At 36.3% G+C, this 13,558-nt stretch overlaps 1 protein-coding gene across 4 annotated transcripts in view; it reads left to right on the forward strand.

The window, feature by feature from the left end:
- Ankrd17 (ankyrin repeat domain 17) overlaps positions 1 to 13,558 on the forward strand; it is a 150,986-nt gene that overhangs the window by 49,885 nt on the left and 87,543 nt on the right. For all 4 annotated transcript variants that reach the window (XM_041671452.1, XM_041671453.1, XM_041671454.1 and 1 more), the window contains exon 2: positions 12,365 to 12,518. In XM_041671452.1, the coding sequence (XP_041527386.1) occupies positions 12,365 to 12,518 (154 nt within the window). The remainder of the gene's footprint in view (positions 1 to 12,364; positions 12,519 to 13,558) is intronic.

A 13,558-nucleotide genomic window follows, 5' to 3' on the forward strand; every position in this document is an offset into this window, starting at 1 on the left:
TGCTGATTCTATTAAATTCTGGAAGAATAATTATGTCTTCTGTAAATTATGTTATTTATTTTTTGGTAGTTATGCTTAACAGTATTTTGTTATATTTTCTAGTTTAACTATTGGGTAGGTTTTCAGAGCTCCTCTGTTCTTTCTGATTTGAGTGTCTTATTCTTGATTAAAAGTAAATGTTTTTCATTTTTAAGGTTATGTATATTCTAGAGTTTTATTATAAAAAAAGCAAGTTACTTTTCTGACTCAACGGGTACTTTTTATGGCTGTGCGTATTTCATTTACTTTTTGAGACGATCTCATCATGTAGTCTGGGCACCAGTCTCTGCACCCTTAGCGCTGGGATTAAAGATGTACTGCCCTGCCCAGCAGTAGATATTTAATTTAACCATACATTTAGTTGAGATGATCCATTTTCAATTATAATATTTAATGTGATGCATTATATGTTTATAGCTGTTGATCATACTTTATATTAAATATTCCTTCAAGGAACTATTTAATAGTGCCAGAAACTGTGCAATAAGTTAGCAGTAGTGCAGTCACCACCACAGTGTAGGTTATTTCTGTGGTCTACAGAAGGCTCCTGTCCTCTGGAGAAGAGAGACAGTAAAGCAAATAGGTGAGAAGGTGGTTATTCCCTGCTCGGCAGGAAGCGATAGGTTGGATGGTATGGTAGAGAGCAGAGGAGAGCACCCCTTGTTAGTGTGATTTGAGAAAGTGTAAGCCAAGCTAGGACCTGAAGAATGCAAATATAGGAAAAAGCAGTCCGCATGTGAAGAAAACAAAGTCAGCACTGCTGTGGAATTTAAATTTCCCTTTCTCTTTTACCACTGCCAGTCTGTTTGTTTTATTTAGGGTTAGGTGTGTTATGTTTACTGTTATGTGTGTGCTTCTTGTCTAGGCTTGTTTATAGGAGCGTGGCAGTTTTCTCAAGTATTTTCTCCTTTTGTAAATAAGGTGTCCTGTTTTTTAAATATGATAATGCTCTGCTCTTTTAGTAGTAACTTTTTCTTGAATACCATCCCTTTCTTTGAAGCCTTCCCAATTTCTTCATCCTGTTTTATAGTAATAATATCAATAATACATCTTGATTTGTAATTTAAAATTTTTAAATCTGACATTTAAAGCTCTAATGTTTTCTTTTTTCCTTTTTTAATTTATTTTTTTATTTTTCCATTCAAAAATTTCCACTTCCTCCCCTCTACCCATTTCCCTCCCACTCCCCCACTCATCCTCCTTCCTTCCCCTTCCTGCTTGAGAGAGGACTGGGAACCCTGTTCTGTGGGAAGTCCAAGGCCCTCCCCACTACATCCAGGAGCTCAGTCCATTGCTCTGATGTGGGTCTCTGTCTCTATCTCCAGCCGACGCCGACAAAGATTCTATGATGATATTCGAGATAATCAACAGTGTGATAGTGGGGCAAGGACAGTTCAGGCACCCTCTCCTCTGCTGCCCAAGGACCTAGCTGGGGACATCCCTGTGGACACCTGGGATCACCTCTCTAATATTTTCTTTAAGGAAAAAAATATGGTCAAATCCTGTAGGAAATAATATCCTTTCTTAGATTTTTATTCCCTCTATTGTTAATTAGTGGACTTTTTCTTTTTTAAAATTTCAAGTAGGATATCATACTATGAATATTTAATACCCCATTTTTTTTTCTGCACCAAGAACATTACCTCCTATATATAAATTACAAAATCATCCCTTTGAAATCTGTAGTAGGAGCTGCGGGCCTCTTCCCAGAGCCCAGCTAGCTTAAGCCCCAAAATAACAACACGGAAACTGTATTCTTTTAAACACTGCCTGACCCATTATATCTAGCCTCTTCTAGGCTAATTCTCACATATTAATTTAGCCCATTTCTAATAATCTGTGTAGCTCCACTAGGTGCGCTTACCAGGAAAGATTCAGCATGTCTGACCTGGCGGCTTGCTTCATCGCGTCTGGCTCTGAGAGGGGAACATGGCGTCTGAGCTCACTTCCTCCTCCTCCCAGCATTCTGTTCTGCTTACTCCACCCACCTATGTTCTAACCTATCAGGGCCAAGCAGTTTCTTTATTGATTAACCAATGAAATCAACAGATTGATATATGACACTCCCTCATCAGAAATCTGTTGTTTCTTTTTCTTTTTTCCTAATGTATGGTCAGATTTTTTTTTTTTTAAATTTTAAAAGCTCCATTTTTCTACCACTTATTTTGCTTTATTATAATTTTATTTCTGAATCCTCTTGTCATTGCATATTCATCATTTTCTTAGACAGGTATATGGAAATTTTTTCACGTAGGTTGATTTTTATTTTTAAATGTGTGCATACTTTTGGAGGGTTTGTTGTATGTTTATGACTGAACCACTATGGATGTGCCCTCTCTCACCCAGAATTACAAGATATTCTTTGTATTCATTGTTTTTGGCCTTATTCTATTTTCTTAATAATACTAGTAACCTTTGATTGTGGTTGCTCTATTTTCAGTTCATTTTCTTTAAACATTTTTAATTATTTTAAAGTGTGTATGTGTGTGTGTGCACATGCGCACATGCACACGTCTTTGTATGCATGAGTCCATGGATGCAGGTGCTGGCAGAGGCATTGGATTCCTTAGACCTGCAGTTACAGGTAGTAGTAAACCACCCAGTGTGGTAGCTGGGATCTGAATTCTATTCCTCTGGAAGAGCAATATGTAGTCTTAACTGCTGAACAATTCTCTCCAACTCCTTTGTGACTTTAAGTATTAATTAGCTGTCTATTTCAACAGAAACATATAACTGAGTTTTTACTTTATTATTTCTTTAAAAACTTCCTAATATTGCCCCCAGTTGAGTGGGGGTGGGGGTGAGGAAGGTTGTCTTTAAGGTTATGGTAAAACATTTTATTACTTTTCTTTTTCTTCTTTTCTTCTCTTTTACTGAGTATAATTTTTTTCTTCTCATTTTGATTCTCCTTTTGTTTTCTTTTTCCTTCTCATTATTCCATTTCTTATGTCAGCATTAAATTGAGTCAGCCAGTAGTTGCAAAATACGGTACTTTTTCTCTAGAATATAACCTTATGATACTGTTTTGCTTTGTTCTTGACTTATATTCTTTTAAATCAGAAATTCTAGAGATGTTTGCACGATTGCACTCTTTTAACTTGAAGGATTGTTTGTTTAATAATAAGTCTTGTTTTGTGTTCTGTCAAAAAGGCTGTGTTCTGTCCCTGTTCCATAGTATATTCTTACATAGTATATTTTAGTAAATGTGTAACATATAACATAGTTTTGAATGTAAAAATATAGGACTAATGTAGTAATTTTTACCCTTACTTTTGAAATCTAAATTTATTTCAGACATGTTCACTTTTATTTTGCTAACTTCTGTCTCAATACCATGAGTCATACTAATCATTAACTTCTAATTTTTTTGAAACTTCTTTTAAAATAAATTGTGTGTGTGTGGGGGGGGTATGGGTGTGTGTGTAAGTGTGGGTGCCTATGGAAGCCAAAGGCATTCTAGATTTTCTGGAGTTGGGAACTGCTGATCTGTGGTGTGGGGAGCCACCCTGCGTCCTCTGAAGAGCTGTCTGTGTTTTTAATTTGTCAGCCACATCTGTAGCTAGCTATCTCACTGTTTCTCAGGGCTTGTTTGTTTTTGTTGTTTTTTTTTTCTTTTTAATGAGATACGTTTGGGCTGAGAGTAATGGTGTTAACAAGTTCTCTGAATATCAAGACTCACATTATACTCAGGGACCATGAATCCACAACTGCTTTCAGAAATCCAATCCACATAGGCATACATACATACATATCCCGAAGTGTTTGAGATGTAAGGGTGAGCTATGTCTATGTCGCAGACGAATTTGGTTTTCACAGTGACAGACTGCTGGGTGAGCCTTCCCTTCCCAGAACTTTGTAGTAGCCCTTAATCTTACATCAGTGATGGGAACTGCTCCCGTCTTGTTTTTTACAGCATGTCTGTGTCCACAGTTTGGGAAGGTTGAGATTTGGGCAGAAGTTCTGGCTCGTCAGTGGCCATGCCTCATAGCAACTCTCCCAGAGCAACCAGGATGATACGTTTCGAAATTGATCTTGAGGCGACAGGTACCCCAGGCATTTTCCATATTCTCAGGTGCTTGTGGTGTGTTCCCTTGGCTTCTGCAACCGTAGCTTATGAGACCCTGAGTTTCTGGGTTTTCCTCTGGATCGCATGCTGTCTGTGTCTCTGTTCACTCTCATGGGTGTGATGTGTATGGCACGGTAGTGTTCCGTCAAGTATGTGGAAGACAGAAGACAACTTTATGGAGTAGTTTTCTCTTACCTTTATGTGGATTCTGGGGTTGAATTCAGATTGTCAGGCTTCTGCAGGCTGAGTGATACATTCTTGGCCCATTGAATTTATAAGACTTGAGGTGTTTTGTTGCTAATTTTGTCTTTGTAGAATAAGAAAAAAATCTTTTGTTATATTAGCTTAAAAATATTTAACTTGATTAACAATTGTAATATTTTACTGAAGTCTTACTCATAGTTTGGGGCCATGTATAATTATAAACTTTTATTTGCAGTAAGTCTGCTTCATTGTGTTGAGGGAACGGGGAAGTGCAAATAATCCTTTATTTTTCTGGATTTGAGACAGAAGCAGTTAGTATAAAACATGAATTTATTCAGGGGTTTATGATCTAGCTCAGTGGTCAAACACTTTGTATGTTTCAGGGCATTGTGTGTTGTCCTTAGCAATCGGCCATTGTGATGACATTATGGAATCACATTCCTTCCTTAAATTTTATAACTACCATTTCACACTGATTTTCAGCATCTTTTATTTGCAAGGGACGTTTTCTTAATTATATATTCTGTCAATATTTGGAAACATGTTGTTTTAAATTATGTTTATTTACCCTGTCGTTTGAATATCACTAAATAGGGAGTCTGAACTTAGGGAATACAGTTCATGATCACAGCTTCAAATAAATGGAGCCTTTATGTTTTATAGGTCTTATATAAATAGTTGTTAGAGGTTTTAGTTATAAATTAGCCATTTTTCCATTGAAATCATCAAGCTGATTATAAGAATCAAATACTGATACTAAAAGTGAGATTCATAAAAATACAAAAAATCATCAGGGGGGAATAAGTGTGACTTGAGTTTTCATTGCAGAGATCTTATTGTAGAGGATATATAGAATCATTTGTTGTTCTATAGGACATTTGTAGCTGGGTATGGCAACAATGCAGAGGAGCTAGAGGCAGGATCATCATCCTTAGCCAGATAGAGGTCTAGATCAACCTGGGATATACAAGACCCACAAAACCAAACCAAAGGAAGGAAAGTTTGAAGTGGCCCTTTTAGTCACAACATAAGTTTGGTTTCAGGTCCAGGTGTTTGCCGTGGTAAATAGCAGGATAGTGTACAGAAGAGCAAAACACCAATGATTGGTCGGTGCAATGGCAAGAGGAATGCAAAATATTGAATTCCAGAGAGTCCCATTTTAAAAATGGCTATCCTTATAGTCTGAGCTTCCTGTCTGGCCTAACCGCACATCATTCTGTATTTCCTATATTGAAATAAATTCTCAATAGGTCTCATCTCTGAAGTTACATTTATCCAAAAGAACTCTTTGCAGGGCTCTTAGTTGTGTTTCTAAAACACTTTGCCTAAATGAAGTCTTTGAGTAAGTTTTGTAAATGGTGAAACTTTCAGAGCTGTCCTAAATCACCTTGTTCTTTAAGCATATGCTTATAGAGAATTGTCTTCTTCCTTTGTATGATCACTGTCTTCCTGTTTAGTGTTCTCTTTTTCATATATATTTGATAGCTTCTTTGCTTTTAACATTGTATATTCATAAAAGGCAATGAGCATATTAAATCGTTTCTGTGTTTCGGTTGCAAATAGCTAGCTTGCTACTTTGCACACAAGGTATAAAGATGTTTCTTTAGTGGAGTTGGTATATATGACGGCCAATTAACGTACACCGTCTGCTCTTCCTTTGGCTTTAGCTATGAGGTTAATGAGTATATTTGAGTAAAGTGTTAAATTATATTTCTGATGTTCATAGCTGGTCCAGATCATTTTATAACTTCCATTTACCGCTTAACTTTCTGTTGAGTATAGAACAATTTAACAGTATCAGTTCTGGTATAGACATCTATTTGGATTTTACCATTGTAAGAAAAGTTTGTTTTTTTATTTAACCATCTCTATTATATTTGTTTTACATTGGGGAGGTTGTGATAAAATTATTTTACTTTGTAATATAAGCATTACTGAATGTAGATGATATTTGCTTTAAAAATAAACAAAGCAAAACTGAATTATGCTTCAGCGGAGCCACATGAAAACAAAAGCTTAACAAACACAAAAAGAGTCCAGTCCAAAAACTGCGTTGTATATGTATGTATATGTATGTAGCTTTATTTCAGCATTGCTCAGGATTTTCTAGAGCCGGAGATGTGGTTTATTTGGTGGAGTACTTCCCTTGCATGCATAAACCTCTTGATGTGATCCTTAGTGTTGCATCTAAGTTCAAGATCACCTTTGGCTGCATAGGGAGTTTGAGGCCATGCAAAGATACATGAGACTATCTCAGAAAAGCAAAATGTATTTTTTTACATAGCCAAAGTAATGCCTTTATATTTCCAGATACTCAGTACATAGTCCTATTTCTTCTCGTCTCAAATGCCTGCTTTCCCTAGCTGACTTGCTTAAGCCAGGTTTCAGATAGAATCTGTATTATGATTTATTGTTGCTCAAGCCTTGTTAACTTAGAAAAGTTCTTTGATCTTTGCTCCATTCTGCTTAATGGGAGAATGGTTTTACTTACTGGTTTTGTAAATTGTTATGCCTTTTGTATTTATATGTTTGCTTCTATTTAATTCAGAGGTTCTCAACTTTCTCAGTGGTGAATTTTTGTTTTTTGTTTTTGTTTGTTTGTTTTTAGAGGGCATGTGCATTGAGAAGGGAGCTTTTCTTTACTCTTCCAGGGAGACATTAGACGGTGTCTGGGTATGTTCTTGGTTGTCAAATGAGAAGGGTTACTCCTGGCATCATGTGAGTAAAGGCTTTCATCCAGAATGCCTCTAGTGCCTGGGTTGAGAAAAAAGGTTCATCCTGTTTGCCTTATGACTATTTTCAAAACTGAGTTATTTCTAAATGTTTTATCAGATTATTATTTATTGGGAATGGGGTAGTGTTGAGAACACCTCCTAGGAAGGCTGGTGAGGTGATTAAAGGCCTTTGCTGCCAATCCTGATGATCTGAGTTTGAACCCAGGAACCTACATGATGAAAAGAGACAACTGTCCCCTATAAGTTGTCCTCCAACCTCTACACATGCCCTGTGACATGTGGGTAGCCAAAGACAAGTGAATAAAACAGTACTTCACATGAAATGCCTCACAGTTTATGTTGCATTGGGGAACAGAAGTGTTTGATTGTACTACTTTTAGTCATTAGTAGTGAATTTACTTAGGAATCTTGATTTCTGAAGAAAAAAAAGTTAGAGTTTGTAGAGTTTCTTATTCCTCTAGCATTGAATTTTTTGTACACAGCATGAATGAGTGGGCCTTGGGTTACCTGGTCCTCTCTGTACTGCATATTTAGAAACCTCCCGTTTAATTAAGGATCTTTGTGTGTTTCTTAATTGTAGACCCGAGAATTTTACTTTAAGGTTCTTAAATTTCTTTTCAGTTTTCTCTCTTTAGAATGGTCAAGAATTTAATAAAGGAAAAATCACTCTTCTTATTTTGTCCAATTCCAAGTCATCAGCCTTGGGTATATGTACATATGAGCAAAGCTAAATGGTCTCAGTAGTACATGTTCGCATATCTAAGTGTATATATGGGTGTACATGTAACAGAATAATTAAAGATGAGATCATGAGTTTTGGCAGATGGACACTGGAGGAGTTTAAGACTGGACAGGGAGATGGGAGTAATGCAGATACAGTGCTCATGTATGACATTTTCAAAAAAATTAATAAACAAGAATATGGATACATAATCATTTTTATAGAATACCCACTTCTAATAACACATCCTTTAAGTGTAACTTAGTTATTATACTCAAATATTCATAAACTTTGATACTTTTTAGGGGTAAACTACTAACAGCATTTAGAACATGAAAAGGAGGTATATATGCATAATCTAGTTTGAAATTGTAAAAGAGGCTATTTTGCATATTTATAAAATTAAATTACATCATTCTATCTCCATTTACTGGGAATAGAACACAAAATCTATTTGAAAAAATATTGAATGTTTCTTTCTACCGCTCTCAGGGTTGAAGCCAGGACTTGGTGCATGCTGTGTAAGCAGTACACCATAGGGCTACACATACAGCCTCCAGATGGGGGAAAGGGTAATGGTGTAAAAGGAGAATTTTATTTGCTTTTTCTCTAATTGCATGTAGCCCTTTACATCACCACTACCCTACATTATATCATTTTCTTTTACTTGTATTATTGGCCATTCGTACAATCATTAAAAATAATCAAGTTTCTGAGTACTAAGATTGGTTTTTATACATTGATGTATAAATACAGTAGTAAATAATTTTGAATACAAGTTGTCTATAATGTGTGACTAATCAACAAAAAGAGCATTTTTGTTCCCTTCCCCATAGAAGATTTTATAATTAGCTTCCTTTTCCCCAGATATACCCTAAACCTTTTAGAATCCAAAAAGGAACAATCTTAGGGTCATCTGGTAGTTTTGTGTGTGAGTAAGAGGAGATAGGTACAGGTCCCACAGTGAGCCTATGGAGGCCAGAGGACAACTATGTTGTTCCAAGAGATTGAGCTCAGGGCCTTAAGCTTGGCTTTCACATGATGAGCCATCTCATCAACCCAGATTTCCAAGTCTTTGAAGTTTTCCTCCTCCAAAAGTTTCTTGATTCCTGAGCATAGATTACATATTTGTTGGTTGTATGTGTAAGTTAAACAAAGTTTATTTTCTAAGAGCATAGAAACTATGTGAACACACATACCATACATGCAATAAATTACTGATATAGAGGTGGGGAATGTGTCATGAACATCTGGTGGTCAGAGGACAGCTTGTGGGAGTTTCTTCTCTCCTCCCAACATACAGGGTTTTGGTAATGGAACTCCAGTCTGTAGGCTTGGCTGCAAATGCCTTTACTTAGCATCTCATAGGCCTTGCACTGCTATTTTTTTTCTCAAGTATATTTATTCTAGTAAATTTAGACTAACTAGGCTTAGTAATAATACATTGTAACATAAACCTCCTCCAATCAACTTCCTGCCTCTGGACTTGTCCATCAGACTGGGATTGTATCTTCCAGTGCCACATTGTATTTTCCTCTCTCATCCTAAACAGAGTAGTTATTTTGGCCAAAATTCTTCTTTTCTTCTTTGACTACTTTTTTGAGAGATCTGGCACCTGTCATTTTTGCCATTGAATTGGATCTTTTTACTTTCTAAAGGTAGCTTAACATATTTAGTTATTTATGTATTCATTTCACTTGCTCATATTGATATATTTTAACTTCTTTCATTTAAGTTGTTATAGGTGTTTCAGCAGATACTATTTTGTCATTCTTTGGGCACACCTTTTCTTCAGAAACAATCATCTTTTTGGACGATGTTTCAGAATGCAAAGATGCTTTGAATCATGCCACACCCAAAACTACACTTCATAAAGTAGAAGTTACGCTTTTTACCTGCTAACTTCCTTTAACTCTAGCACTTATTTAGACTGTTGGCCATGCGTTAGCATACTGTTGGTGCTGCCTTTAAGAATGGAATTGTAATCTTAGCCCTCAGTAGGCAGAGGTAGGTGGATCTCTTGTGAATTTGACGCCGGCCTGTCTACAGAGGGAGCTTCAGGACAGCCATGGCTACACAGAGAAACCTTATTTTAAAGACAATCAAAAAAAGAAAAAAAGAAATTGTATAACCGTGGCATCTTAACATTTGTTTGAATTTAAAATCTTTAGAATTTTATTTCAGAGTGTTCTGTCTTCATTGTCTTTGAAATATTAGAAGTGTCATGGGCTGTTGAGATAGATGGTTCTAGCAGATAAAGATGCTTGCTACCAATCCAGTGACCCGAGTTTGATCCTTGGGATCCATAAGCTGGAAGGAGAAATGAACTGAAACTTTTCTGTCGATCACTCATGTGTGGTGTGATAAACTTCTGCATGTGAAAACAAAAATAAAGCATAATTTAATACTGTGTGTTGGTTAAAAATGGCAGTGGTAAACTGGGTGTGGTAGTGCAAACAGGGTAGGTGGATCTCTGAGTTCAAGGACAGCCTAGTCTACACAAGGTAGCCTGGACTATACATACAATGAGACCTTATCTCTGAAAGGAATGGGGGGTGGGAAAATGACTCAGTGGCTAAGTGAGCCCCCATTCCCTTGTTCCTGCAGATGACTTAAGTTCTATTCCAAGCACCCTTTCAGGCTGTTTAAGGCTGCCTGTAATTACAGCACAAAGGGGTCTGATGCCTTTGACCTCCAAGAGTACCAGCACTCAGGCCCATATACCAGAGACAGCCATTTTAAAGTGGTGACTTTTGAAGGTGGAAAAAATGTCACTGTCATTGTTAAAATACTTTTCTAATTCACTGCTTTTCTTATTTTGGTGTTTTTAGATACTAGACTTGAGCATGTTGTGCTTTATATTATCTATTTGTGTGTGTGTTCTTAATTTATATTTTATGGCATGTGTGTTCTTTATGTGTATGAATGTTTTGCCTATGTCTATGGACCACCTTGTATGCCTGATGCCTGCAGAGGCTAGGAGATGTCAGATCCCCCAAGAACTGTGTTTGTAAGCAACTTTGTGGACACTGGGAATCAAACTCAGGTTCTCTGAAGAGCACCTAGTGTACTTAACCTACTAAGCGATCTCTCTAGCTCCCCATTACTTCAGTTTTTTAATGTAGGTTTTGTATTGCCATGTAGAAAGAAGCACCTTAAGATTTTTGCAGGGTGTGGTCTTGTCTGCCTAGGTTCCCATTACTTCTCAGTATGATATCTTGAGTCCAGACTGAGCAACATAACCAAACTCTCAAATCAACAACAAAATGAGGTATAGTGGGTGTATTTCTTTCTCCTTAAATTTGTTTCATTTCACCCTGGTTTAATTATAGTGAGTTTATCTAAACATATATTCTGTAAACTTTTGGGGTCTAGGATATCATTTCAAGTATCAGGAGGTCAAAATTATTGTCCTCATAACACTAAGATGTTATTTGTTGTTTCTAATGTGTTGACATTTTCATTGGTAGTATAAAAATAGTAGTGTTAATGTTTTTGTTCTGAAGATTGTAACACCAAAATAAACAAGTGTTGTTTATTGCTGTATATTTGTAGTTAAAAAAGGAAATACTTCAGATCTCACTTTTCACTAATTTTTTAAAGGTTCATTATCTTTTGAAATTATAGGTTTGTGTCTATATATGTGGATATGTGCACATGAGTATGGTTTTGTAGGTGTTTGTAAATCCTCCAGCTTAGGCACTGGGAGCTAAACTTGGAGTCTCAGCAAGAACAGTATATGGTTTTAACTGCTGAGTTACCTCTCCAACTCTCTTTTCACCAATTTTTGAGATCTAAGAACATTTAGCTGTTTATTTTCATGACATGCTGCTTTTTGCTACAGAGTACAACTGGCAAAATAAAAAAGTGCTTATTAAACTTGGAGTTTTGATGTTTTTCTTTTTTTTTTCTTTTTGGTATTTTTGAGACAGGGTTTCTCTGTAGCTTTGGAGCTTGTCCTGGAACTAGCTCTTGTAGACCAGGCTGGCCTCGAACTCACAGAGATCCGCCTTCCTCTGCCTCCCGAGTGCTGGGATTAAAGGCGTGCGCCACCACCGCCCAGCAGACTTGGAGTTTTGAAAACATCTTTAAGAGTGATTAAAGTGAACCACCCATTTTAATTGACAGTTTTTGTTGTAATGAAAAAGTTAAAATTTAAAGCATAAAGTATAATTTTAAAATTCGAAGTGCAAAGGCTACGGAAAGTCAAGTGTTTAAAATGACTACCTAAAGAGTTGGTACAGGGAAGTATCCAGGATTTATGTTCATAAGCTCATAAAATGACTACCTAAAGAGTTGGTACAGGGAAGTATCCAGGATTTATGTTCATAAGCTCAGGCCTATCTTATGCACACATTAAAGAATGCATATGATTTCAGTAAATAAAATGATTGCATTTGAATAATGAGTTCTTAATACCTTCAACTTCTAATTTTCTTTAGTTTAAACAATGGGCTTTGGGTGTTTGAATTTATTTAGTGTTGCTATCATACTTATCATTGGTAGTTATATTAAATGTAATTTCCCCCCTCTGGATCTTAATTTGTTTTTGTCCTCCTCCCTTCTTTCCTTACTTCTTTTTCTGTATTTGTTTTCCAGGTGGAGTCTTTCATTTTGGACCAGGATGATTTGGAGAATCCAATGCTGGAAACAGCTTCCAAGTTGCTCTTATCAGGCACTGCTGATGGTGCAGACCTCAGGACAGTAGATCCAGAGACCCAGGCTAGACTGGAAGCTTTACTAGAAGCTGCAGGTATGTCTTGTGCTCTTGATAGTCATGTCTTCTTTGTTATCTGTACACATCTATTGCTACTATAAATGTATGCTTCTTTATTTGTTAGAAAAAACACATCAGGTTAAGAGTCTCTGAAAAATAGTTTAATTGCAGTGTTGCTGAGTGAATTTATTGCTAATGAATGAATGTTTGATAGGTTTAATACCTAATACACATGAAACTAGGCTATATATTAATGGACTATTATAGCCCAAGAGGCTTGCAGTAGCCCAGTCCTTTCCTATCCGAGCACCAGTGGTTTAGTACTTAGTTGCAGTTTGCAGCAACTTTTTGATAGGAATTGATTGCATTGAAATCGCCAGTGTATAATACAAGCTATCTTTTCAACTTGAATAAGCATCAGTACATGGATAATCTCATGTCACTTTTATTCTTTTCTACTCTTTTGACATCCCCATGTCTTTGAATGTAGATATAGACTTCATCATAGCCTTTCTGATTTCTTCCATATGTATTCAAGGATTCCCTTAAAAATGCAGCCAAAAAGTCAGTCAAAGGAAAAAAAATTGTAGAAATTTACTTTTAATGACTAAATATCCTGTCTGTGTTCAGAATTGATCAGTTCTTTCATAATGTCTAGGTTTTGCAACTATTGAGCCATCCTTCTGGCCCTAGAATATCATTCTCAACAAAGATGTGTAAAATGTGCAAGGTTTTTGTTTGTTTGTTTGCTTTGTTTTTAAAGTTTTGCTTTGTTTTTCCTCATTTGCTTCTGAAGGGCAAAATCCCCTGAGCTCTCATGTGAAAATGTCTTGCTGTGTTGGTGATTAATAGTTTATGCATTGAAGTTTAGTTTAAAAAATAATTTTCTGCAGATTTTGAGATTACTGACCTGTTTTCTTCTGCCATTGGATGTTTCAGTTGAAGTTTGATACTGCACTGTAATTATTTTCCTTTTCTGCACTACTAGGTCCTAGTCTTTTCCAGAACTTGATGGCATTTGAAAATTATTTTATTCCCTTGGGTTGTCTTTTCATATTATGAAATTGTCTTTAATT

This window comes from Microtus oregoni, unplaced genomic scaffold, assembly GCF_018167655.1.
Source record: "Microtus oregoni isolate MIOR12 unplaced genomic scaffold, Mior012 000021F_ref0000039, whole genome shotgun sequence".
NCBI classification, from domain to species: Eukaryota; Metazoa; Chordata; class Mammalia; order Rodentia; family Cricetidae; genus Microtus; species Microtus oregoni.